The sequence below is a fragment of the Pangasianodon hypophthalmus genome, chromosome 25 (assembly GCF_027358585.1).
Source record: "Pangasianodon hypophthalmus isolate fPanHyp1 chromosome 25, fPanHyp1.pri, whole genome shotgun sequence".
Lineage (NCBI taxonomy): Eukaryota > Metazoa > Chordata > Actinopteri > Siluriformes > Pangasiidae > Pangasianodon > Pangasianodon hypophthalmus.
This window is the reverse complement of record NC_069734.1, coordinates 6,582,213-6,610,101: the sequence shown is the minus strand read 5'-3', so window position 1 is coordinate 6,610,101 and position 27,889 is coordinate 6,582,213. Positions and strand designations below refer to the sequence as shown.

Here is a 27,889-nt window from a genome sequence, read left to right as displayed (position 1 = left end):
TATAATCCCCACCTGACATCACTCTAAAATCAGGAACCAGCAGGACACACACACACTCACACATACCCAAAAATAAAGAAGTAACAAACAGAAAGCTCTATTGTTTTGCCACGGTCGCTATTAGGCTAACACTTGCATTGTATCTGTACTTGGCTTCTTTTTTATGGGCCCTGGGAGCTGCGTGGCCCCAGTGGTAAGGTGTGTGTGCGCGGAGTCTTTAGTTTCATTTACTAAGAGGAAATTTAGAGTTGTGCAATGGCTTGGGGGCTGTTTTGAAAGCAATTGAGAAAGCGCATCGAGCTAGAGTGCGTGAAGCGGAGAAGACTCCATGTTGTCTTCATACAGAATGGAGGGGTACATCATCCCGCCTGTAAGTATTCCTCATCTTCCGTGTGTGTGTGTGTGTGTGTGTGTGTGTGTGTATGTGTGTGTAATGTCAGGGTAGCTTAATGTAAAACTAGGTAAAACCCAGACTTTGGATTCAGTAATGAAGCGACTTCCCGATAATAGCTGATGCGACAACGTATCAGTCACCCTACTGTAATATTTTCCTTGTTAGTGATGAACAGTTATTATACCAGTAGAAGGTCAAAGATATCTAGAATAATATTCCCACTTTGTATTTAGTATTTTGCAGCCATTCTTTATCATTAAAAAAATAAATAAGTGAGAGTCAATTTAGCTGAATATGAGCTGTGACTGACGTGTAGTTCTGTTCATGATGTTACACATTATATTAGTCAGTGTTTAATTTATACATAAACATGCATGTATTTATACACATTATATCAATTATATATATTATCTTAATAATTTGTTATAATTTGCAATAACTTTAGTAATTATTATTATTATTATTATTATTATTATTATTATTATTGCAGATCTGCTTGAAGATTGAATCACTTATTGTTGTTGGCTTTCCTGCATATTCTCCAACTGGTTTATTGAATTATATAAATTTCACCTCTACAATGATAAAAATCACAACTGATTAGGAGCAAATTTGATTCATATATAACACAGTGCATGATTAGCAATCATTTAAAATAACCACTAAATTTACGACCAAATTCTAACCTAAGAATTAATTTGCTTTCAGATATGAACATTATCAAATACTAAAATATAATTTCTATGTGTAATAGAAAAAAAGCTGGACTGGCTGGATGTCACAGGCACCGTCTGAATTTAAAGATTACTGGGCACTTGTAAATAAAGATGTGAGGCTTCTATCATACTGCATTCATTCTTTTGTATAAAACTCGGGGTTTATTCCTGTATTTTACTGACATTGTTCGATTTCTGGTTACAGCCAACGGAAGATATGATCTATGAACCTGACATCTACCGACAACAGATGGAATATCAATACATCATCGATGAAAGCCAGAGTGGTGAGATGCTATTTGTATTTACATCAATTCATCATTATGGATATACTGCACTACGCTGGGGCAGACTGATAAAATGCATGTCTTTGGAAATATTTTAAGAGATATTATTTTTTAAAACTGAAACCTTACCAAAATAGCTTGTTCATCTGACACACTTAGAGTCCCATTTTAACACCAACGTGGTTGAGCTAACGGTTTAAAATCACACCCAGAGCTGCTGGGAATTCATTCGTGGGGGGCGTTTAGGAGAGCTAGCGAGTGGAACCAGGCAAGTGACCCGACACCAAAGCAGGAAACAGATGCATTATTTTGACAGGCAAGAAAACTATAGACGTAGAACGACAAATATCCCCAAGGGTCTGCTACCATGAAGAATCTAAACTAACCCCACAAATTTATCAGAAAGATAATTTGACAGACAAATTTGACAGACAATTTAGCATGTGCTAAAACATGTACATAGTACAGAAAAGATATGATATGATAATATAGACATGGATGTGTCTCATTTGGGTTCCTATATTCAGGATTTTGGCCTGACCTTTGTGTGCTCTGGTGTTTAGCATTTCTCTTCTGAGAACCAATGCGACTTGGTGTGATGTTAAAAAGAAAAGTGAAAATAGAGGTGTCAAAGGAATGCTAATTACAGAAGAACATAAGCAAAACAACAAGTTTGATACAACCATTTAACATGAACATTTGAAAGATTTCCATTGATTTGCTTATTAATTCTTTGTCATTTTTGTTCCTTGGTGATCATTTTACTGTACTCTTGGAAGTCTGTCTTTGTCTATTCCATACTGTATTGGATCCAAGGATTGAAAAAATGCAACAAAAAGATTTATAAGCAGATATGCATTCCAGTTGTGGAAAATACCAAGCCAAAAAAATGAAACACCAGGCGTTTTGAAGCGTTTACAGTATTAAAAACTGCTGAAGGAAACAGTGGTGTGAACAGGAAATAGCATGACACATATAGTCCTGGTGGTTTTAGCAAAAAACAAAAAACAAAAAACCCAAAAAACCCTACAAATTATCTTACAAATCGAACATAATACAATACAAATCTAAAATGGACAACCAAATAACCATGTTTTTTTTTTTTTTTTTTGAGTATCTAATGGTAAAAGCATTATTCATGCCTTATACATGTTATCATAGCATTTGCTTACCCTTCATCTGGCCTCATTTGTCTAGATCATACTTGGGAGTACAATGCACACCATGTCCACCCTGGGGACTTTGAGAATTTGACAGAGAGCCACTTCACGGAGCTCCAGAGTGTGCAGCAGGTTCATCCTCCCAGTGCGCATCGCTTTCCTGATGTAGAGCCTAACCATTTTCTGGAGTCCGGTCTGACTGGACACCATCTGGCACTGCCTCCTCCACAGGTGAGGGTCTACAAATCACAGATAATCTACTGCTAAACTACTGAGAATAAAAATGAAAAGACAGAAAACAAAATCTCACCACAAAAGCCAGAACAATATGACTACAAAGATGCTCTGATTATCATGGCAAAGGATCGGATCTTTACATTGGCGGATAAAGATCCTGAGCTTGAATGAGGCTCATGTTTTCCATGAATTCACATAATTTATTGGGGTAATTTTTGTGCTAGAATTTCCTAGACCGTTTGGTTTAGAGTCCAATAGTCCAATATGGTGTCTGGAGAATCCAATTTGCATTAAGACAACCTGCAGGAAATTTTTTGCTGAAATTTTAGTGTTACCAAACTTTGTTCATTTGTTCAGTTGTTTTTGCTGTTATGGAGAATGGCGAGTACATCTGCACCCAGGCTGTTTCTCAACTCACCCTTATCCTGGCCCGTCCTCACCACTTTCACCACAGCAACAGTGCTGCATGCTCACCAACCGCCATTACACACCCCCTCCCCACTTACACAAACACTACCGCACCGAGTTGTGACACACACACACACGTTCCCAGACAACAAAAGCGACTGTATGAACCTGAACACACAGAACTCACTCACTCACACACACACACACACACACACAATCATGCTTCTATTCAGTCAGGCATGCCTCATGCACAATTTATAGGATTTCTATCATTATTGAATTTGGTGCTCAATTTCATTTGAATAAATGCTATTCAGAAATTATTAATAAATGATTAACAGTCTGACAATATGAAAATATGACTTAGGCCTTAGGCACATGCAAAAAAATAAATCTGCAAAACAAAACTGCTTTAAAAATAATGAAAGGAATTTTTTAAATATACAAAAATGTACCATGAGGGGTAGAAAATGGAAACATCTATACCAAATCAGTTTTTGGTGTGACCACTCATATCTGTTCTCTTAGGTACTCTGCAGTCATGCAGCTTTATAAAGAAATGGGTTAGTAGGTTAAAAAAAATCAAATAAAATTTTAATAAACAATCATTATAAATAATAATAACACTACTTTTGCACAGTACTGTAAAATATAAAAATAAGTGTATTTTCATGGTATGTTCTTACCAGACAGAATATATGAAACACATGGAGAGCAAAATGAGCAGCGCACAGAGAGACAAAGGCTGAAAACGATCTATAGCTCAGAATGGGAAGCAGGTTAGAGCATGACTGTGATTAGATCTTCTATATCTGGGTGGGCTCCTGTTCTCAGATACTAACCACAGTATAGGCTATAGAAAAGAGAGCTTTTCCCCTCTTGTAGAGCGGTGGACTTGCAGGAGGAAAAAGAATGGCAGGCTGATTTACTGCCTCCTGTAACACGCATGGCCACTGACACACAAAGTCCCAGCAGCACAAACTGTGACACTTAGTCTGAAAATAACCTTCTTCTGTTAGTCTTATCTGATGTGTTGGTGTTGTATTTGAAAATATGGTACATGGTGCGACTGGGAACTTGCGCTAGCCTATTTACGTGAATTCAACTATATTACATAGGGTTTTTTTTTTCCCTAATTCTTTTTTTAAGAATATGACAAACAGTTCTCTGGGCTAAGTATATGATTAGCACTGGATTAAACATAAAAGTGTGAATTGCAGTTCTAGCCACAGCTTACTTAAAATATACAAGTTGTTTAGAGCTAGCTTGGCAGCCTGCAGCCCTCCCCTCAAAAGCACAGGGCCTGGTTTTAAACCATTAGATCCCACACAGGTTTCTCGCTTTTCTTTCCTGTTTAGATGTTGATAACAATATATAGCTCTGTGTGTCAAGGGGCTGTGCAAACTGTGTAAAAAAATGATTTCTGCAGACTTTTTTTTAGTTAAGTGGGTATATTTCAACACACGTGACCTTTTCCCAGTCATGTGGAAGCGTGCCTTCTAATGGGTCGCATGAAACGACACATGTGACAATGTGACCGTTCTCAAGATCTGGGCAGCTCAGCCGATTGACAGTGGATTTTGAAATACTTTTGTTATTTAGTTATTTTTCTCTGTTGTTGAACTTTGGCCAGTGGAGATTGTTGCCATTTATAAATGGACATAGAAACATAGTCAGGCAGGATGGTGTGGTATTGTATTAAAAGAACAGCATACTTATACCTCATAAGGAGCATACAGAGGTACAAGAGAAACTTCCCCTTTTGATATTTAGCCTTCTTATGATATCTCGATATAATATAGCACAGCCACCTGTTGACATAGGTGTGGGTTTCAGTCTTTTGGCAAATACTGTCACAAATCCCTGTGAGGAGAAGTCAAATTTATAAACAGAATCAGTATAATTTTATTCGTCATATACATTTACATGTATTAGGAATTTTTCTTGGTGTTTGGTCACAACATGATACATTCAACATATACATCTCAGACAACACAACACAATTACCATCCTAATATACAAATATTCTTATAACTGAAATCAATAAAATAAAATCCTGTCTTCACCCCTCTAGATGGCTTGTTTGCCCCGGCCGTCTGCGTATTACCCTCATAGTGTGCAGCCCTCACCTCTCCTGCGCAGCTCGGACGATGATGACCCCGGCAGTCGCAGTCCCCCCCTGGAGGTGTCTGATGAGGAGTGTATGAGGGACCACATCAGCTCTACCACCGGGGTAGAACATGGTGAGGATCCTCTAATCTCTTCCATACTATACAGTGCAGTCAATGGAGACCACACTGGCAGTCAGCCTGAGGCGCTACAAAAGGTCCAAAAGGAAGAACCTGTAGGAACTGTACAGGACAGTTTTGATTCCTGCTGTATTTAAGAACACAATCTATGGATGCTCAAAGATGTTAAAGTCATTTATAAATAGTCTGGTCTTAGGGAGAATGCTTGTATTTAATGACACTACAATAATGTCAGCAGTATCACACGTGCGTTTTTTTTAATTTAGGCTCGCTCCTATGGCACAGTAGTCAGTCATCTTCAGTAATCACTTTATCCAAGTTAGAGTGGCATTGGAACCGGAGCCTATCCCAGGAACACTAGATGCGAGACAGGAATACAACCTGAGTGGAGCACCAGACTATTGCAGAACACCATGCACAAACACATTCACATTTGGAAGGTGGGAAGAAAATGAAGAACCTGAAAGAAACCCACACAAACACAGGGAGAAAACTCCAGACAGCAACCTGAGCTCATGATCAAACCTGGTACCTTGGAGCTTTGAGGCGGCAACACTGCCCTCTGCATCACCAAGCTATCAAATGTAAAACCTTTCAGCAGAAATAATTTGGCAGCTTTCCAGAAAGCTTTCTGCTTCGCTTTGTTCATCGCTCAGGGAAAGAGAGAAAGAAACAGATCATATTAACCGACAGGAAAAACAGGGAACAGGTGTGACGTTAGGAATTACACCTGTAGCTTTTCCCCTAAACACCACCCTCTGGCTAAACCACACCCCCTCCTGCTACAGATACATTAGAGGCAACCCTATCTTGGGCAAAATGTGTAAGAATTCTAATATTTTATAATGGATTTCATATGGGTTAAGTTAGAAGAATAGTTACAAGCTGTAATGCCACACCTCGCCCTGACCATAACCATTTTACTAAGTGCTGACTTATATGAATTCTTACAAAATATGCAGTCCTAAGTCCTAAGGTGTAGACAGCAAATCCAAGTGATGTCACTTCTGCAAATTAATGTCAAACTGAAAAAGACTCTGTCTTCCCCTACATTTCCCTTTAACCAGGCCAACAGAAAACAAGCTACTTTCTGAGAAAGGTCACATTCCTTAATCACCAAAGATCCCCCACTAAAAAAAGCAGCTCCAGCCAACTTTTCCTGTGTTTATGTTTGTCGTTTTCTGCCTAGGAAACAAGAAGAAGATTCGTCTGTATCAGTTCCTGCTGGACCTTCTGCGAAATGGGGACATGAAGGACAGCATCTGGTGGGTGGACAAAGAAAAGGGAACTTTCCAGTTCTCCTCCAAACACAAAGAGATTCTGGCCCACCGCTGGGGAGTGCAGAAAGGTAACCGCAAGAAGATGACCTACCAGAAAATGGCCAGGGCACTGAGAAACTACGGCAAGACTGGAGAGGTCAAAAAAGTCAAGAAGAAGCTCACATACCAGTTCAGTGGTGATGTGCTGGGAAAGAGCCACCTGGACAGAAAGGTGTACATGTAAAGAGGCAGAAAGATGGACAGAGGGACAGACAGATAGACAGGAAGAAAAAAGAAAGAGATAGACAGGGGAGACTTGGCAGTCTGTTGAAAAGAGAGCTCTACTCATTGGACTTGGAGCATTAGACTCTTCGCTTGCCCTTTATGTTCCTTTTAATATTATTCACCTTTGCATTAATTCAATGAACTTTCTCCATGAACTTCCAGCCCAGAGCTCACACTCCCATTTCAGCTGCATGTCCAATTAAAAACTTTCTATTCTCTAAACAGAAGAGAAGTGTAAAAAATATAAACAGTAAGATCTGATACATTAAAAAGATCTAATTTGAGTGAGTTTAAAAATTAAACCAAGCAGCTCTTGTGTAGAAGCTGTTGTTAACGTCTTCACTGATCATTAAGGGGGGTGTGTGGGGGTGGTGGATCACAAAAATACAAAAGCAGAAGTGAAAACAAATGACACAGGCTCACGCTGTACGGAAAATACGGCTGTCTCGTCTGGCCAACACACATGCGGTGTGACTCTGTTTTTACCATAAAGGGTGCTTTTTTTGACAAACCCTTGTTCAAGGGCTGTAAGATTTATATTCATTTTGTATATGAATAAATCTTTTTAAAATAGTAAAAGAAGTAAAATAAGAATGGTTGCAAAATCTTTACAGTTGTTTGGAGGGAACTGGTTTCATAATGTCCATTATTCATCAGTGAGTCCACAGAGGAGTATACAGATTCTTGTTTTGTGATAAAGCTTGAAAATGTATTTTAAATTTACTAAGAGATACCTTAATGGTCATTCAGTCTAGCACTATGTACTGGCTCTGTGCTTATAAGTTATATAATATATATAACCTTTATATAATTTTTATAAGAACACTGAGCTTTACAGTCTCTCATCTTGATCATGGGAGTATAAAGACAAAAATCTGATATTTAAAATATGTTTAATTCATCTATGGATCTCAGCCATCAAACTAAGAACTACTCATGTTCATTCGTAGTACAGCACTATAGCTCATGCGTGTTTGACTCACCAGCACCCCCTGTCAATACAATAAGTCCTATTCATAAATAATCATATTCACATGTAATGATCTGTGATGGTTTTGGTAAACTTAAAACCGACCAAACTTTTTCACTAAAGGACATACATGAAACATTGAGTGTATAGTATTTATTGGACAATATTAAATATGGTGCCTTGCATATAACAAATGCAAACACATGTATGTATGTATGTGTGCGTGTGTGTGTATATATAATATATATATACACACACACACACACAAACACACACAGTGGGGTTCAAAAGTCTGAGACCATTTTTAAAATCTACGATTTTCTTTTTTATTTTAAACTGGAAATAAACAATATGTTTTAGAATTCTGACAAAAAATGAAAAAAGAAAGGAAATGTTTAACATCTTAAATATTCAGGATTTCAAGATTCTGCACTATGTCAATGTGTAAATTAAATTATACAAATTTGTGATTTTACCATGTTGCAAAATAGAAGCCAAATGCACCAAATGTAAAATAGAAGCATTTTCACTAATGGTCTCAGACTTTTGGACCCCATGATATAATTTTTTATTTGTTCTTGAATTACCAAGAAATGCATTAGACTTCCTTACAATAAATGATTATGCTATGACAACTTACCAATTAGCACGGCATTAAAATTTCAAATAATAAAACTAATTGTACGTAGAAGCAATACTTTTTTCTGTACAAATAACCACTTCACAACAGCAAACAGAAACTAAAAACTGGTAAACCATGTTTACTGTAATGGAGATATCGATACTGGCAGACTGTGTGTACACTGGTGCAAGAATAGCAGCTTATCTTCATAGAAATGTTGCAGGAGATCTTCAGTCAGCTGGCGGGTTTAACAAGTGGAACATACCACTAAAAGATGGAAAAATTATAATCATTGCAAATGAGATTAGTCATTGCATCATCACACATTGTGAGACAAATTATTACAGTGTTAAAGATACCTCTTCTGTCATCCCTGCTGTCTTCCTTCCCTCTATGTTGAATGGAGGCTTCAAATAACCTTTGAAATGCAATTTAACCAAGTCATGGAATGTTGCCAGGCAATCCTAGAGAAATGACACAGAGATGGTCAAACTTGCTGTACTGAAAAATATCTGAAGCTCATTAAAGAAATATACAAAAAATAATGCAGAGATCAGATATCTTTCCACTTCAGCTAGGATGAGTTTGCATCCTAGTCATGTATGTGTAACAGTTTCCTATAACAAAACATTGACATGACTTGTGAAAATAGAAGAATTTCTTGTGGAGTGAAGTACTGTAGTGTGATTAGTGATGGACATAGTTAATAAAAATACTGCTCAAATGCTCAGTAAAATGATCAAGCATGCCAATATTTTAAATGTACTGAATGTCTGAGTGTGGACTTAGAGAGACGCCATTAAAATAAATCGCAAATGGCATTCTCTCTGACATGTAGTGCACTAAATACAACGACACAAAAGTATACCCTGTGTAGGGAACACACACTATGAATAGGAAAGCCATTTGTGATATGGCTTCACTTGAAGATGGCAGATTTTTCCAGACAATTCTGTAACAGCTACATATGATCAATCAATGGTCTCCACTCTTTCTAAATTCACCATCACATTCAAACTTGGCAATGAAACCAACAAAATGTGGGATGATGGGTGTTTTATTGGGCCATGACCTTACTGACTGGTTGAAAAGTGCTGTTAGTATGAATGTAGTAAAAGCCAGTCAGAACCAAACATGGGAAAGATGGCACTTATTTATGCATTGATTATTTTTACCCGTTCCTCCTTGGAACAAATGTAAGTGAACCATCGGAGTCCTGCAGCCACGTGTGTTATCTCATCAGCATAAATCACCTCCAGGATCTTTACTGAGCTTGTGTCTCCTTGCGCTGCAAAGCGGGACAGTGTCTGAGGGTGCACGTCTAAGCCCCTAAGAAAACCCACAAAAAAACAAACAAAAAACCCAGCGTCTTTATTGGAGTTGAATTTTTCAGACATAGGTTTAAAGGTGCAGTCTGTAACTTTTAAAGGTTTTTAGACTTAATTGAATATTCATATAATTTCAAAGATACTTAAAAAACTGATTCTGTAAAACAATACTGACATGGAATTGGATTGGTTCTTGATTTCAGGCTTCTGTTTACAATTTTCTGGCCCAGAAATGAGCTCTACAACCAGAACAGTACCACTCAGCTCTGCTTCTTTTTCAGGAAACTCATGAGGCATGCATGGTTTAAAGAGATGGCTTGGGGTTTGACTACATTAAGGGGACTAGAGTAAGGTTGTTGCAAGCAGCAGAGGGCTCTACATTCATGCCACAAGAAGCAGAGGGCACTAAATATTACAACTTACTCCTTTAAAATTTTTAATTTTGACTATACTGTTAAAGTCTGAAAATGTTTGTGGAGTACCTAGCCTCATGGACCATGTGTACTATAGCCAGCCTAGCCAGAAGGTCATGTGAAGTTTCTGCTGCTGATTGCCACAAACCTGTAAAGACAAAACAAGTGCTTCCTCACTCAAAATCCAGCTTCACTGAAACCATGCAGACATTTAAGGCAAACAACATTCTCACCATTGTGTACTGGAAGAGCACCAAAAGAGGTGCCAAGCTCCTTGATCCTTTGCTCTAATAATTCATAATGCTGTTGGGAAAAAAGACAAAACAAAAAGGTTATACTACAATCAGATAACAGACCAAAGTTGATATGAAGTGATATTGAAATCATGTTAAGAGACCAACCTTAGCTTCATCGCCGGCTACTTTGACAAAGTCGCTGAAGAACTCTCGTGGCAGCGAGTCTCCGGAGCTCAGCTTGACTGTAGAGAATCGAGCAATGATGTCCCATGAGAGGTCAATAGCCCACTGCTCTATGTTAGCCAGAGAATGAAGCAAAGCAATTCTGCTTGCCTACAAAGAAGAAAGTCAACTGGAAGTAAACAATCATCTAGATTTTCTGGAATGATTATCACAAGAAGGCGTTAAGTTGATTTGGACCTAAAATGCTAAAGCTATATTTTACCTACTGGATGAAAAGGTCATAGCATACAAAATGTTATTGTGAAGTTAGAAATAGTCTCACATTTCATGGAAAGCTATAAAAGCTTCCTGGTTTGTTTACTAATTCAACACCTCTGACTCCCCTCTGTGAGACTGTGTGTACCTGTGTGCCTCCTTTGCCACGTTTGATTTTGCCCGGCTCCACCACAGTCAGACTATCTATCCTGCTAGGCTGAGCTGGTGGTGCACACTCACCAATCTCGGTTATTTCCCCAGTGTCCCACCAGCTCTGCACTTTCTTAGTCAAAGCCACCTGGGATACAGAAAAGCATTGCAGGAATAACAATGGTCGCCTGGGAGACCTACAATGAAGCTGAATTGTTGAGCAATGATGCAAATGAACGCAAGGAATGAAGGGAATAAAACACGTTGAGGCATGCTGTTATAGTGTTATAGATGTTATAGTGACTATTTTTTTTTTTATAACAGCAGATCCTGAACAACACAAATTGTTTAATTCTTCTTTTACCACAGCAAATTGCCAAGAATTGCAATTTTTTTTTAAATTTATTAATGAATGACACGGTGTCTTTTTATCTTTTTATAGATACATTTAATGTTGTGGAACATCTGTAAAGCAAGTTAGTTCCTGTTATCACTTAGTACATTATAGCAGTGATAAACAATTGTTCCCTTACAAGTTACAAGCCTATCTTTTTTTTTTCCTATTTCTTTAATTAATAGGACAATTTGTCATGTTACAGAGAAAATGCAAAATGTACAGCCCTTTGTCCTGAAGACTTTCCACTGGCAGAAAAATTAAATAAACTGCTTTACCTCTGATTGCTATAAAACACTGACACTGGAGACTCCTTCCATAAAAGTTACATAAACATCTCCTTACAGGGTGCATAATTATAAACCTGTGCTTTGCCTTGCACCTGGTATTATTGTCAGAAATACGCTGTTATAGAAAATTAATCAACATCTTGCAAACAATCTTATTCAAGAATTCTACAGTGCTTTGGTATAAGCATATTCATCAATCTGCAGGAAAATCAAACAGCAGTAATCATTCACAGTCATGTAAAACAATTATTCACTATTTCTCAGTTTTTCCAAAAGGAGGAAAGCTAACCTTTTCTAGTGGGTCTGGAGTACAGAGGATTTTCCTGGCCCAGAAGCAGAGTGTATTTTCTGATGAGTCTAATTTTGTTTCCGTGGGTAATAAGGCATCTAGGGAAGGTTTCCAAACAAAAGAAGATGTCCTTAAAATACACTGAGTTACGCAGCTTATTCTTTGACACTTTTATACACCTATTTATACACCTACCATTTAAGTGACCTTTGTAGTTTTTACAAATTTTATAATGACTGTCATCTCCCTTTTACCACATCTATCAGTATAAAAGGGACCACCATAGGACCAGCACTGAACAGATTTTATTTGGGTGGTGGTTCATTCTAAGCACAGACATGACACTGACATATTAGTGTGTGTAGCTGTGGTGTGAGTATATCAGGTTCAGCAGCACTGCTGGGATTTTAAACACCTCAATATCACTGATGGTGATATCGACAGTGATAAGTGACTGTTGGATGAATAATGATAATCAAATAGTGCATGGAAAAATGAGCTATACTGTCTAACTGTACACTGACAAGGTGGATGTGCCTAATATATTGACCAGTAAACGTACACTATACCAGCACCACCCAAACTGACAAACTGTACATGAAACTGTCAATAATAAAAGTGATAAAAGCCAATGAATATAAGTACATGCTACTAGCAAATGAGTGCATGAATCCCTGTTTTTTTTTTTTCTTTTCAAACTGTGTTCACTCACCTCGGGTTGCCTTTTTTGTGACAGGGACTGGATACAGAGACAAGCTACTTTGAGTATTTATATACAGTTTTCCATCCACTATTCTGACATCGTAGACTTGATTCTGTGAAAGAATTTGACATAATGTCAGAACCAGTTCAGTCAGTTCACTGACAGTTTCATTACTGCAACCTACCTGCAGGCCTGTGGAGGACGAACCTGTCTCCAGGCTAAAATCAAAATAGTGCCACGGGCATATTAGTGCCAGTTTGCCGTCTCCAAGGTCCTCGATGTCTCCTTGGTCAAGTGGACCTCCTGTCAATAAAGTGAAAACATTTATCAGTAAAGGAATAAATCAGGACAATACCTGAAAGCCTGAGCTGCTTCTAGGAATGCACAATTTCCCCATTCTCTCTTCCTGGACCAGTGTATAACTATTTAAAAGTATCCACCCCTTTCAGTATTTCACCCCTCCTAAATGTCAAGGATGGTAAGGAAACACCTGGTGTGTATGAGTAGTGAAGAATGACCCGTATTTGCAACAAACACTGCTGTCATATACTCATCTTTCCCTTTCTGCTTTTCACCTCATACATATTTTGGACTCTGTGTACACAATATTGAGCTCTCTGCGTAACAGCTTGTGAAAATGGTCAGAGCTCCAGTTGACATGTCATTCAAAACTGGGGATAGCTACCTCTCATTCTGTTCTTCCTCAGTGACTGTGCTTATTTTATATGATATTTCCCCTTGTTAACATTACTACTCTGCACTAGCCATCACACACAACATCTTTTACTACGTTAGCTCTATGAACTTGCACTTTGTAGTTGTATTCTCTGCATAATCTCCAGGTTTCTCAGTCTGGGTTTTGTCTCCCACCATCTAGTCAACTAGCACACCTGTGGCTAACATGCCACTAGTGTGGTTGAGTGGGTTTCCTTCAAAATACCACGCATTGTTCATTGCAGTCTTGGGTTAGATTTGCCCATAATTCATGCTATACATGCATGACAAAAATAACCATACTGATGTCCAGCTGAGGTTCGAATCTTGTGGAAGGTGAAGAAGGACATCAGCTATGCTTACTGCCTGGTACTGACCATCTCCAGGATGCTGTGTCCGACTGAGACATCCCCTGCTCTGAGTATGCAGTGATGCCAGTATGCGTCTGTCATATTTAGACCCTAGTTTAGAGCCAAATTTGGCCCAAGCCCTGCAGCCTAAACAGCTTGTAGAAGACCAGAAAGCAGTCAGAGTTACTCTGTAGACAAATTAATGACTTGACAGCAGACATGACTCAGCGAAAATCATTCTGGAGCTGAGACCGTACAACTCAAAAACTTGTACTTTTTACTGTCCCTGGCTTAATGCCCACCCTGACAAATACCATTCAATAACTTCTATAAAACACATTTGTGTTTTAGCACAAATGAGCAGCATTCGCCCCTGCTGAGGATGGCCCTATATGGACAGCATAAAGATACACTTAGAAACCATGAAAATGGCTTTCGACTGCAACTGATACAAACAGTTTTACTACAGTGGCTTAGGACTACGATTGCCATGAACAGTTTTGCACTCAAGTCTCCATCAGTGAACAGGTGATAACTTCAACAAAGTAGACTTCATATTAAAATGATAATGAATTACCTGGTTACACAACTGCACTTTTTGACTATATAGCACATGGTTATAAAAGGGAAATTATTTATAATCGCACTATCCGGTGTCACACAGATGAGGATGAGGTTCCCTTTTCAGTCTGGTTCCTCTCAAGGTTTCTTGGTCATGTGGTCTCAAGGAGTTCTTCCTTGCCATTGTTGTCACTGGCTTGCTCATTAGGGATAAATTCATAAATTTAAAATTTACATCCAGAATTTATATATTTCTGTAAAGCTGCTTTGTGATGTCCATTGTTAAAAGTGCTATATAAATAAAACTGTATTGAAGAAAAATACTGGGAAGGATATTAATGTTAAGGTAACTGTCAGGGCTGATATACTTACAGTAATTCTAACTTGGATTCTAAGTTTGAATTCCAAGTGCTTCATTTGTTCATACAAGTTTAGACGTTTGTACTGCAGGACGCCACTAGAGGGCGACAGAGACATTTCAGTTTCACCCCAACCTCTATCCAGCTTGTTCATGGTACAGTGAAGAAAATAGTGATGGAGAGCTTAGCAGTCACATATAATGTTCTCTGCAGATTATTATTTACACAATTAAAGTTAAATAATCATTAATTTAGACTTTTTAGAATAAATTATATATTGCAGGTTCATTATTTCGTGGTGTTGACATGCCATGCTGTTATAGGAAAATAATCCACAGTGGGGTGGTGTGATGCGGCCCGACGCGAATCGGAGTTCCTGTTACCACCTCACAGTTGTTTATTTTCCAATAACAGCACGTCCCATTGGGTTTTATTCCTTTTATACCAAAGCTATTTACCAACAATTACAATTTTTAATTTAATTAATGAATAGGGGTTCCTGGAGGACTAGTGTATAGGCCACAGCGTTCTCACTGGGTTCGACTCCCAGCCAGGGAACCAACTCCAGCCACTGGGGCTGCACGCAACAGTGCGCTCTTATTGCCCGGATAAAATTGGGGAGGGTTGCGTCAGGAAGGGCATCCAGCGTAAAAGCTGTGCCAAATCAAATACGCGGACCAATGATCCGTGGCGGCGACCCCTAACAGGAGCAGCCAAAAGAGGAACAACAACAACAACAACTTATTAATGAATGGCACATTGTGCTTTTTAACTGTTTACGGTTACATTTAGTGTCGTGCACCATCTGAGACACATTAGTTCCTCTTATCACTTACATCCTTTTTTTTCTCTCTCTCTCGAAGTCAATAATATAATAAATGTAGCTTGTCATGTTACCAAGAAACTACAACACACAAACCTCCTCTGTCCTGAAGACTTTCCTGTGGGGGAAAACAAAGGACTAACACTGGAGACTCCTTCCATAAATGTCTCCTAACAGAAAACTTCATCACATCAACGACTACAAGTTTATCTTTGTTACATGACATGTTTTTTAATCTGTTTATTATTAGGTCTAGATTACATAGCGCGTCATACATACAAGTCCCTGTGAATTAGCCGTTACTATGGAAACGATAACCTATTCGCATGAGCGCATTAATATAAACCTTGCAGCCGGAACTATTGTCAAAGCTGCTGCTATAGAAACTAATTAACACCTTCTGACCAATCAGAGTCAAGAATTTAACAGCATGGGTTATAAATGATGTTATTAGTCTCAGAAGAGACTGTATGTTGAGTTGGTGAAATTGTGGCTGTTTTTTTTTTTTTTTTTAATTATTAATTTGATTATGGTAAGAACAAAGTCGTCTTAAAAGGCTCTTTCTTCTTCTCTTTTTTCTGTTGGTGTTTGTGAAAACACACCTTCATGTGGGCAGGAGGAATCCATCGCCCAAAACCGTCCGTCTTCTGTTCGCACAAGGACGATATGCTCTCCATCCTCAGAGTACAACCTTAAACAGATTGTAGAGGATTCAGAGGCAAAGTGATGTTTATATAATAAAAATGTCGTTTTATTTATTTCATTTTTGTCCTACTTGGTGCACGGTGCCTTGAACTTGGCTGCTTCTCCGACACACTGCCAGCTCCCAGCTTTCACAACATCTCTCAGAGCCTCAACTAAATCCTGCTCAAAATGCTCCATGGAGAATTCCTAATTATCCTTTAACACTGGGGATTTTTATAATACAAAAAAGTGATCTTAACACTACAGAACCCATTCATTTCCATGCAACATCGCTTAGACATGATTTACTTCCGGTTTATCCTAAACTCTTGCTGCGTCTCAATTCGCCTACTCATACAAGCACTAAAGTATGGGCTCTTTCTGTGAAGAAAAAGTACATACTTTTGAGTGTGTAGCAAAAGAGTATGCGCGTCATGTAACGGAAGAGAACGCTGTTGCCTAGTTACGCACACTGTCACCGGAAACAAACTCCTCCCTGCATTTCAGCTTCTCTTCATTCATTATTCCTTATATAATTTATACTACATAATTTAATTTACCATTCCTTTGATTTAGTTTTCCACATTTCATTTACGCGCAAGGAGTTGTGGGCAATATTAGCTAAAAGGTGTCCACAGAGCCACACATCGAAAATCCACCGGAAATACTAGAACATCCGGGTACCTTTGGGATACTCATTTCAACATACTACGATTTGGGACAGACTAATTAGTATCTCGAATACTATTGAGGCCGGATAGTAGGCGAACTGGGACGCAGCCTGTGTCTAGCTTTACTTCACAATAAAAGTGTATAACTGTCTTTACAAGCTTATTTCGGAGACACTATGTTCTATTAAAAGATAATAAGATCGTTAATCTCTATAATAGCTATGGTAATCCATGGTTGCGTACTAATTTGCCATACTGTTTAGTAAAGTAGTATGCTTTTCCTGCAGTACCTTTATTATTGTGACGTGTACTCCAGCCACTAGAGGGCGGTGTATGTTATGTAAGAAGCGCTGGCTTGCTCTGGTTGTATTTACAGACAGTGGTACACGTTGGTCCCCTGTTATTATTTATGTTAGAACTATCTGAATATCTGCATTAAATGTTTATTACGTGGTTTTCAGTTAGATGATTTATTATTTGTCTCAGAATTTAACACTTGTGAAGATTTAAGACCATGCCTATTGCTTGCTCAGCCCTCGGATGCACAAACCGATTCGTGAAAGGCTCCGAGATCCGATTTTACAGGTAACATTGCTTTCAAATATATCATTGTAGCAAATAAACTCGTTTACAATTGCGTTTATATGTAATATTTTGCATAGGTTGTATTCTAGAGAAGGTTTAAGAACAAGTTAAACGTTTACGGACTGTTCATGAAGTCGGTGCAGGTTGAACCCTAAATAGTTCCTTCTTGTATATAGAGTGCACTACAAAGGGTTCACGCGCCATTCCGTCGTGCCCTAGACAGTGCACTTATAAAGGGAACAGGCTGCGTTTTGGGATGCAGCCTCGAGTTTCTTGTCGCCAGAGGTGATTTAGTTAAACTGGATATTCGTATATGAAGAGTAACTTTATAATGCAGTGACAGAACTGATACAATAAAATCTAGGCCAATTTCAGCAAGAATAAAATAATATATAATATATAAAAAAATCCTAACAGTTATGTTAAATTTGGTTAACAGCTATGAGGTATGCTACATCAGCATTTTAAATGATAAATTTAAAAAAAATCATTTCTCAATGGCATTTGGCAGGTGCTCTTATCCTTACATTCATCTCATTTATACATTTGAGTTCATTCAGGGACTTGCTCAGGGGCCCAGCAGTGGCAGCTTGGTAGTGCTGGGATTTGAACTCATAACCTTCTGGTTAGAAGGCTAACATCTTAACCACTGAACTACCACTACCTACTTTTATTCTTTGGCATAAAATACATTAAAATACATAGTATGCTCCTGATAACCCAGTGTACATTGTAGCTACACTCGTTGACCATTTCATCATGTAAACCTACCCTATAGGTGGATTTAGTAGGTATGCAATAAAAGAAAGGTTTCCTCTGGGTTGTCTGGTTTCCTTAACACATTAAAATCTTTCAAAACTTGTAAAATTGATGAGATATCCATTGGGCTGAACTAATCTCCTTCTCTACAGATTCCCCATCAGCAAGCCTCAGTTAGCAGAGCAGTGGGTGCGAAGCCTCGGTCGAAAAAACTTTGTCCCGACCACCAACTCATGTCTGTGCTCAGAGCACTTCCTGCCTGACTGCTTCCGCGATTACAATGGCAAACAGTTCCTGAGGGAAGATGCTGTCCCTACGATTTTCTCACACTCTGCCAAGGAGGGGGTAGACGGCGCAAAGGTCTGTGTGAGGCTGTATGGACTAAAGTAAAACATAGTAGCATAGTGTTGTCTATGGAATGGTCCATAGCACATAGCACACTATTATGTGGAAGATGTTTTTCATTCAATCATTTGTGCTTAATTTCATGAAGGATGCAAATAATTCTGGAAGGCACTATAGCTATTAGATAGGACGAATGAGGACTTTATTAAAAGAGCTTGTTGAAAACACAATCCATGCATTTATCAGATTTAAGATTGTTATTCATATGATTATCAAATATTTTTGAATGCATACCAAAATAAGTTCCAAAAAATACAAACTCTATAATTTATGTTTGTCTTCCAAAATAAAAGTCCAATATCATCAGAGCATGGGTGTCTGCAAGTACAGCTGGGAAATGTGTCAGTATAATAATGTTGATATTGTGATAAATTATGTTTGTACACTTTTGTGAGATATTGTGATATCTGTTATATAAAACAGCAATGACAAACTTTGAAGTTAGAATTTTGTACTGAACCTTTAAAAATATACAGTGTTTTTGAGAAACTAATTTATATATATTTTTAAAAATTCTTTTCCGTTTAAAGTAATTTATTTTTGAAAACATTGTAGACAAGTGAGAGATCCTCAGAAAGGAAACTAGACAGGTTTAACTTTTAATATATTTGTCAAAAGGTTTGCTTTTTTTTGATACTGCACTGAAGTCGTTACACAGTAGATGATGTGAAGTAAAATGTCAAGTTTGAGGATTATGCTATAAACTATTTAAAAATCCACTTAAATTCCTTCCAGATTGAATTACGGAAGAACCGTGGAGGATTGGGGACGAAAGAGGAATCTCGTTCTGGTTCAATTTCTGATGGAGGCAAACAGCAGTGCACAAAGGAGAGGAGACAAACCACAAGAGATACTGGCCAGAAGGTAACATACCCATAGCTGTTTTACTGGCTGAAACTGGAGCATGTTTGTTTACATGTTTAGTATTGTTGTTCTCTTTACATAGTTATTTACACACGGGAAAAACTGATGCAATTATTACCAAGGAAATTTATTTTCTTTTTCTTTAAACAGTAATAATAGAAGACAGTTTTGACGCCACCACTGTGTTGAACTTATATATGAAAAATTGAGGAATATCCTCTAGTTCCTCAGGAAACAGAAGACACTTCCATCAAGGCGAAGCTTGTACACAAATATTTTGTGATAATACATAAAAGTTTGTAAAAATCTTACCCTCTGATATAGCTTTATTAAACCCAGAACGGTTAAAATGCCATTTTCCGGACCACTAAAGCTAGGAATAGTCAGTATTACTGCATATCAGCGCAGCTGGAGCCATTCATATTTTAGGGTTTGTTGACTGGTTCTCAAAACTGTTGCTATAAGATATCACAAGTGTTTGTATGTAAACTGACAGTGTATTGACATCCAACAACACCACAAGATGTTTTCTGGTATAGTAGTATATGATTTGGGACACAGCCCATGACTCGGGTGGAACAAATAAATCGAAATAGTGTTTGAAACACACAATTACTGTGTGATTGTGATGGAAATGATGGAAAAACAAGTCAAATTCTGATACATCAAATGTTTTTTTTTTTTTTTATACAGGGAAGAACAGGAAACGATGCATACAGGAGGCGTGGAGGAGCAAAGGTCTCATCCAGTGACAGGTATCAGATTTAAATTTGGATTCCATTTATGAAAAATTGGCATATGGAGACGTTTGGGAATTGCTGTTCTGTATTGGAAAATCTTTTCACTATTTTTTTTTCTATGAGTTGAAGATTTCTGAAGTCATGTTATAATATGGGCATGATGAGACTCACTAAAAGCCAAATTTCTGGGTTTATATCCTTTCTCCAATTCAGGCAGGTCATGACAGCTAAGAGCAAAGTGTACGACAGCCGAGGTCTGCTGATCTCCTGTGGCAGAGACCTGTGTGACTGCTTGGATGTGGACTGCATGGGCTGCTTCTACCCCTGTCCCGACTGCGGCTCCCGCAAATGTGGTGTCGAGTGCCGCTGTGACAGGAAGTGGCTGTATGAGCAGGTGGAAGTGGAGGGGGGCGAGATCATTCGGAACAAGTTCGCAAGCTAACGGGCGAAGAAAGAAAATTGAGATGGTGTTGAGGGTTCAATGCATGGAAGAGTTGGCTTGTGGTGTAAATGTTAAGGTGTCGATTTTGTACTAGATTTCATCTAGTCAGCATAAAGTAGTAAAGGTATAAAGGGACTGAAAAGGCCAAATGGTCATCCAGAGACATTGCTGGCTTTTGGGTTTGTAGTCTGGACATATGGAGAGTTTTCTGTGTGCCATCCACTGTTCTCAAGAAATGAAAGAACTGTAATACTCTGTAGATATGAATTTAACACTGTGATGGGAGTCTTTCTGTTTAATTCCACGGCTGTGTTCGTTTCTGATAAACTGATTTCTTTTTCATGAGGCCTCACCAGGCTCAACTTTCACTCTCATTTTCACTTTCTGCTTCCCTGCCCTACACAATGAAGAGATTTGATAGTCTGACAGTTGGCCATTTTAAAATCCACTCAAACACAAGCTCTTTCCTTAGGTTGTTAGTTATGTTGTAAATCTGATATGAATGATTTCCAGCATTGTGCACTGTTCAGAATCCTAGGCTGTGACACTCGCTTCAAAGCAGTCCTTGTGTTTACTTTACAGTTCTACTGTGTGGTATTGCTTTACATTACGGGTCCCTTAATTAACATTATTTTCTACATTAATTAACATTAACAAACTATGAACTTCAGCGTTAATAAACAATCAGTAAGTTACCACATATATTAATTGATGTTTATTTAGTGTTGATAACTTCCTGAAGTCTGGTCTCATTTATGGTATGAACATCGGTTCATTGATTGCATTGATTATTTGGCTTATATTGTTTAAAAAAAAAATCAGTTAATACAAGCTTTAGTTACTTCTCTAATGTGATCTTATGTCTTGGTAATGCTGAACTTCATGGTTTGTTCATGTTAAGTATTGTGTTAAAACAGTGTTAAAACCTTGAGGTATAGTGTTACCTGCCGTGCTATTAAAGGAATACGCCAACATTTTTACAAGTTATCTCTATCTACCGCATGTGTAGTGTATGTGGGGTTACCATGGACAAGAATCTAACCACCTTTTCCTGCACTGAGAAAAGAAAGAAATCCTGATTGCTCAAAATGTAGACCAATTATTAGGGTGTCAATAGAAATTTTTTATGCAAAACCTGTATTTTTGTAATGCTCAAAATCGGGATAATTTCTCCTTTAAGAGACAGGACTACTCCTTTAGAAGGATGAATTTGTCAGTGTAAACAAGACAAAATCTTCAGTTCAGTGCATATTACTGTTTTTCACCAGATTTCAGTTGGATAAATCTAAGAACAGCTTTAGTAAGACTTTCCCTTGTGTCTGTCTTTATACTAAGACATTAATTCTTAAATTTTAATTTCATGTTGTGTAATTGTGTATTATAAAGGAATTATTGACCAATTTCAACAAGTGCCCTTCAACTTCCATTAAGTGATCTTTAAATAAACTTTTTGTTGTTGTTGTTCTTTTCTCATTACAGGGAAACATGTCAGTTGTTGTCTGTGGAAATCGCATCCACTAAATGACTTTTTTTTTTTTTTTTTTTAATTTTTGAGTTTTTCTTTTACGGCATGTGTTATCTCTGTCTCTGGTTTCTCTTCTAAACTGTTTGTTGATTAAAGGTTTGTTTTGTTTTTTGTGTTACCACTTTGTGTCTCTAATTGGTTTATATTGACGCTGTTCATGCATCATGCATAATCACAGACACGCAGTTTGAATTTCACGTTGATTCATCATCTAGTTGATTAGTTGTGAATTAGAGCAAAACAAGCTCGGATCATGGGTTCTGCTCTTTGGAGTAAATGCAGAGTATGTGTGGAGAGAAGAATTTCATAATTGGTCTCTGAAGAATAATTATAAGCTGTGGTAAGCACTTGTGCATACATCTCTCATCCAGCCCAACGTAATGTGTGTCTGTATGTGTGTGTGGAGTCTGGAAGCAGCTGCTGTGTTACAGAAACAAATAGAAGATGCTAATGCTGCATGTGAGCTGTTTTAATGAAGTTGTGTTTACATGCACAGGTGATGCTGAGCAACAGCACATCATGTCCTTCACGATGTTCAGGGTCACACAGACAAACAGAACAGGCCTGTATCTAATTTGTAGTATAAGGTATCAAACTGTGGGTTTCTTTTTTTATTTATTTCATATTTGTATCTCATTTATTTATTTTTATTTGTATTTCATATTTGTAAAGTTGTGTGTCAGTGATAATGGTGAGATAGGATAATTAATGTAAAGGATGAAACCCGTTGTTACACAATATTTCAAAAATAATTTTAAGATGCTGAAAGCGGTCCAGATTGCTATGAGAGCTTTGGGCTGTTGGCCGAGCTGATGCGACTTGGTTCAGTAGTAGGCGTGTGTGTCGCAGCTACTCGGCTGCATGCTGAAAGCGCCGCAGTCTGTGATCTCTGTGTTACACTGGCTGCACTCACAGCTCAGAGCCACAGGGTAGGTGAAGGACGAGTCAACCCCCGGAGCACAGCCTGGCAGCTGGATGGTTTCATACGTCCAGTCCCTGAAATTACAGGTGTTCTGGAAGTACGGCGCCATTGGGCTGCGGTATGCTCTCTCCTGAAAATGTTACAGACTTTTCATAATGATGGCATTTTACACAAGAAAAACATTTAGGTATGTTATAATATCTTTATAACATGTAGCTATTATATAATGTCTTCTATAAAAAAATAAAGTCATTTCAGAATTAGTGCTTGAAACATAATAGCAAGATAAATAAGATCCTTAACAGTTATCGCTTTGTTATTAGTGACATAAAACAGCATTTTAATACATTTTTATACAGATAGGTACAAAAGTTTGTAGCTCCTTGTTTTTTGGGGTAACAATGTTTGTACCTCCTTTTCATAGTTTATGTGCAAAACAGAATTCCACGTTCTTTTAATATATTTCTTTAAAAAAAGTATGGCTTAAATTTGATTGTAAATTCAAAGCAATTGGGCTGTGATCTGTGATGATGTCTGGACTGTACCTGGGTCTGGCAGAGGCCGGCGCAGGCCGTGGTGTTGATGGTGATGCAGCTGCCGCACTCATCGCTCTCCACGGTGATGGAGATGTTGGTAAGACGGCAGCGAGCCTTGCATTCTGACCCTGCCCACACCAGCATCGGCAACAACAAAACCATGGCGACTCCGCGCATCGTCACCTCAAAGTCAGCACACTTCAAGGTAATATGTGAATACCACAATGGCAATATATTTAGCTATAGAAGGATGTTAAACTAGGCTCAATAATTGTAGATTATTGGTAGAAAATCATATGCACTAAATAATGAGAATTGGTGATTCAGTGGTTAAGCTTAGATGATGATGATGATGATGATGACTTCAAGCCCCAGCACTACCAAGTTGCCACTGTTAGTGCCGTGTCGTGGCTGACTCTGTGCGTTTCTAACAAGCTAGGATGCGTGAGGCATGACATTAAAGGTTCTTCTACTAATGTTCACCTGTATACATCTATGAGGATAAAATAAAATACAAGCAAGCTTAAAATCAGGCTAAACAATGATGCAAGACCTGAGGTTCACCTTACCTGCTGGAGATTCTTTCTGTCTTATGTTGTCTGTCACCATTAGCCATCTTACTTATACCCTCCTGTCAGGCCAAACGCCCACTTTGGGGCCAAAGAGGCTCCAGTCTTATCTTCGGGTCATGTTTCCATTTTTATTTCTGATGCCATTTGAAGAGGTGGACTCTAATCCCCAAAGCTCCATAGCCTTGGCATTCAGCGTTTAGTCTGACGGAGGTTTAGTCTGAATTGCATCCTGCTGAAGGGTCTGGGGCTTCAAGGTCAAACCTCCCACAAACCTCACAATGGAAAACATCACTGGATCCACCAATATATTCTGCAAATTGAAGAATATGGACAAGAAGATTGAGATATAAGATGCATGCGCCTTCCTAATGTCTTGTATTTTTAATCTAATAAGCAGTTCAGTGTAAGATGTTCCCTGCTTGGCTGGATCTGTCTGAAAAGGTGATCAAGTCTTGTATAGATATGTGGAATATATATATATTTTTATAACATGGTTTGAGTTAGGAAACTCTTAGCATAGATTTCCAGGGAGAGTTATTTCCCCAAGATACGCTAGACCATTAAATGTGTGAATCAATATTAACCTTCTGTCAATCAAGCCTTTTACCCAGTTCCCATGGTGAAGGTCATTAATCATTCTTCTCTCCAGTTCCACACTTTAATCGCACCAGGTTCATGCGTCCTTTCAGAACTCAATTTACCTGCAACCTTCAGTCAACACAAAAAGAATCCTAGGATACATACAGTGTACAAACCACATCTTCTAGTGCATTTAAAAAACCTTAGGCTAAGGTAATATAGTAATTTCAAACAATGAATATTAAATACCGCCATCATTTTACAGTCAGCTCAGGAATTATTGGCACCCTTCAAGTGAATGTGCAATAATTGTATAAAAGGTTTGCATATAATGTTTAAAATCTTCACTCAGTTGGAGAGACAACTTACCATTGCTCAAACAAAATGGAATTCTTACAAGGACATATATAATAGCAACAGTGCTTTCTCTCAAAAACTGGTGTCCTGTCCAGTATATATAAATTGACTTTGACCAAATATGAGGTGGAGCACATTTAAAATCCCTTTGTTATCTGTCACCCTATGGAAAAAACTGAATAGTTTTTAACACAGTAGACTGATGACAGATGGTTGTTGATCTGCACAAGTCAGATAATAGATATACAAAAATACATAAACAATAAAAATGATTTGTCATTCATTTATGCATTCATCTTCAGTAACTGCTTTATCCTGGTCAGGATCGTAGTGGATATAGAACCTATCCCAGGATCACTGGGCGCAAGGCGGGAGAACTCACACCGGCTAGGACACAAGTCCTCTGAAAGGCACATTGATTTTTGTAGTTTTGAATTTTAAACTATTATATTCTTTTATATTAGATTCCACCTCCATACCAACAAGCTGTTTATAAGGGCTGCAAGAAGAAAGCCCATTGGTTAGATGAGACTAAAATCCAACTATTTGCCTTAAATTCATTCATCTTCAGTAACTGTTTTATCCTGGTAAGGGTCACGTGTCCCAGTGTGACTTGTGTGTGAGGAATACACCCTGGATGGGATGCCAGTCCATCTCAGAGCACCATTCACACATTCATTCACACCTAGGAGCAAATTAGAGTCTGTAGCATCTTTTTGGGAGGGAAGGAAACCAGAGAACCCAGAGGAAACCCACGTGGACATGGAGAGTACATGTAAAACAACTCCACACAGACAGTAACCTGAGCTCAGGATTGAACTGAGGACCCTGGAGCTGTGAGGTGGCAGTGATACCTGCTGTGCCACCATACTGACCCACCATTGGAATATTTGGTTTAAAAAAAAAAAAAAAAAAAAAAAAGAGGACTGAATACAAAGGAAAAGCCATTATATACACTGTAAAATATGGTGGTGGCTCATTGATGCCTTGGGCTGTTTAGTACTATTAAAGTTTGGAAGTTTGGGAGAATATTTTGTTCAAATAAATGGCCTAAATGATCAATTTATCAATTTATTGATCAATTTATTAATCTTTTTTTTTTTTTTTTTTGCATATTTTAACGAATTGTGTGAATAATTCTGGAGTTCTTACATGTTCTTAAACACACAACAATGATAGCTTAATAACTTTCCCTGTGAAATTTATACAGATTTAAAGCCACCTGATGGCCTGCACAAATTACCGTAACTATGCATGAAAATAAAACTAAAAGTCATCCAACGCATTAGCAGTGGAGAAATCAATCTTTGTTGCTTGCTATTATATGCAAAGCCTTGACCTGTGCCAGTGACGTCTGTCCTTCATCCTAATGTTCCAATTATCTCACATCAGCATGTCTAAGACAGCAGGAGATAAGACTAGGATGAAGCAGTATTGTTTCTTTTGGCAGCTAAAAGGCTGATATGAAGAATATTGGACCAAGATATAGGATCAGATTAGATAATTCAAGGTAAACTAAAGAATGAGTATAGGGCTGTAATATGCCATATATGAGCCAGAATGACTAGGTCATGACTGATCACCAATCTAGTATAAGACTGAAATAAATGGAGCAAACTTTGCCTTATAAGTGCTTTATTAATGTAGTACCTGATCTGCTAGCAGCAGATTTTTTTATTCTGATTTGTTCATGTCTGTTAAAACAACCATACAGACTTCATATTGCAGGGAAAAACACTGCATTCAGAGGTGGACAAACACTCATTTTAGATTTTGGGAACATCCCAGTGAACTCCCTAACCCTCTGTCTAAATGGTAATGTGACCATCTGGCCCTGGCCAGTGCTTTGGTCATTAAGCTGTAATATCAGCTAGTGAAATACTGCCCTCTGTGTGCAAGCGCACTGCTTACAACCCATTGCAGGCATAATATGGCCAAAATCTCTAGATGAAAACCCTCGAACCAAGGCCAAATAACACGGTACTGCATTTCTATAATGCTACTTTGGAAAGAGTAATATTCTAGGCATGTAAAGTCACTAGATCTCAATGCACAATGGTGGAAAAGCACAAAGTGCTGAAAGCAATGCAATATTTCACACAAGATGAATGGTTGTTAAAATGACAAAATTCCCACCTGAGCCATAGAATGGCCAAAATGCTTGCAACATTACACATTGATTTGTAGCTTAAATGGTGCAGTGGTGTTGACGTGGGTTTCATCGGCTTCATGCAGAGAGCGTAGTGGATCCGGAGTTTATATAAAGCCAAAGCAGCCCTTAATAACCTGAAATACAATCTCTGCAAATGATCAAATTTGAACATCATTGCATGATAGTGCTTTTCTTTGTCATTTGTGAAAAGTCATTTTAATTTTATGGTTTTACAGCCTAAGATACTGTACATGCAGGTTTTTTTTTTGGCTCCACAAATAGGCTTTTTACATTATTTATGTAATTAAAATTGCATCACAGCAGTTTTCCTGTAATGGAAATTGTAATTAACAAGATATAACCAGCAATATATAAATCAGCTTCATCTATGCATTATGGTATAAATTTGATATGTGCATCTAGACCAGCTGCCTTATTGTCCTTCACAGACCTATTGCTCT

General features: G+C 38.1%; 4 protein-coding genes across 5 annotated transcripts; 2 read left to right on the top strand and 2 right to left on the bottom strand.

The window, feature by feature from the left end:
• Nucleotides 1–21: 21 nt before the first annotated feature.
• spi1b (Spi-1 proto-oncogene b) lies at nucleotides 22–8,656 on the top strand. Of its 2 annotated transcripts, XM_026937698.3 has the most exons (6): nucleotides 22–370; nucleotides 1,149–1,223; nucleotides 1,316–1,397; nucleotides 2,595–2,788; nucleotides 5,277–5,445; nucleotides 6,641–8,656. In XM_026937698.3, exons 1-6 carry the CDS (start codon nucleotides 329–331, stop codon nucleotides 6,952–6,954), a joined length of 876 nt encoding a protein of 291 aa, XP_026793499.1. In that variant the 5' UTR covers nucleotides 22–328; the 3' UTR covers nucleotides 6,955–8,656. The 2 variants fall into 2 exon arrangements, with proteins under 2 accessions (XP_026793499.1, XP_026793500.1); XM_026937699.3 differs by lacking the exon at nucleotides 1,149–1,223 and having other exon boundaries at nucleotides 23–370.
• Nucleotides 8,104–16,918, bottom strand: si:ch73-314g15.3 (uncharacterized protein LOC368688 homolog). The gene is made up of 12 exons (XM_026937421.3): nucleotides 16,411–16,918; nucleotides 16,238–16,326; nucleotides 13,013–13,131; nucleotides 12,838–12,940; nucleotides 12,126–12,223; nucleotides 11,151–11,300; nucleotides 10,730–10,897; nucleotides 10,562–10,631; nucleotides 10,398–10,476; nucleotides 9,763–9,916; nucleotides 8,947–9,051; nucleotides 8,104–8,854 (listed from the first exon to the last, which is right to left on the bottom strand). Exons 1-12 carry the CDS (start codon nucleotides 16,515–16,517, stop codon nucleotides 8,822–8,824), a joined length of 1,275 nt encoding a protein of 424 aa, XP_026793222.1. The 5' UTR covers nucleotides 16,518–16,918; the 3' UTR covers nucleotides 8,104–8,821.
• A 389-nt stretch (nucleotides 16,919–17,307) lies between these two features.
• Nucleotides 17,308–22,431, top strand: arl14ep (ADP-ribosylation factor-like 14 effector protein). The gene is made up of 5 exons (XM_026937409.3): nucleotides 17,308–17,575; nucleotides 18,487–18,694; nucleotides 19,475–19,603; nucleotides 20,297–20,358; nucleotides 20,557–22,431. The coding sequence occupies exons 1-5, from the start codon at nucleotides 17,505–17,507 to the stop codon at nucleotides 20,783–20,785; spliced, it is 699 nt and encodes a 232-aa protein (XP_026793210.1). The 5' UTR covers nucleotides 17,308–17,504; the 3' UTR covers nucleotides 20,786–22,431.
• Nucleotides 22,432–22,693: 262 nt separating this feature from the next.
• fshb (follicle stimulating hormone subunit beta) lies at nucleotides 22,694–23,977 on the bottom strand. Its single transcript, XM_053229464.1, is given in 2 exon segments — nucleotides 22,694–23,378; nucleotides 23,773–23,977. Coding segments are annotated over 2 exon segments (417 nt in total). The 5' UTR covers nucleotides 23,946–23,977; the 3' UTR covers nucleotides 22,694–23,134.
• Nucleotides 23,978–27,889: the final 3,912 nt, after the last annotated feature.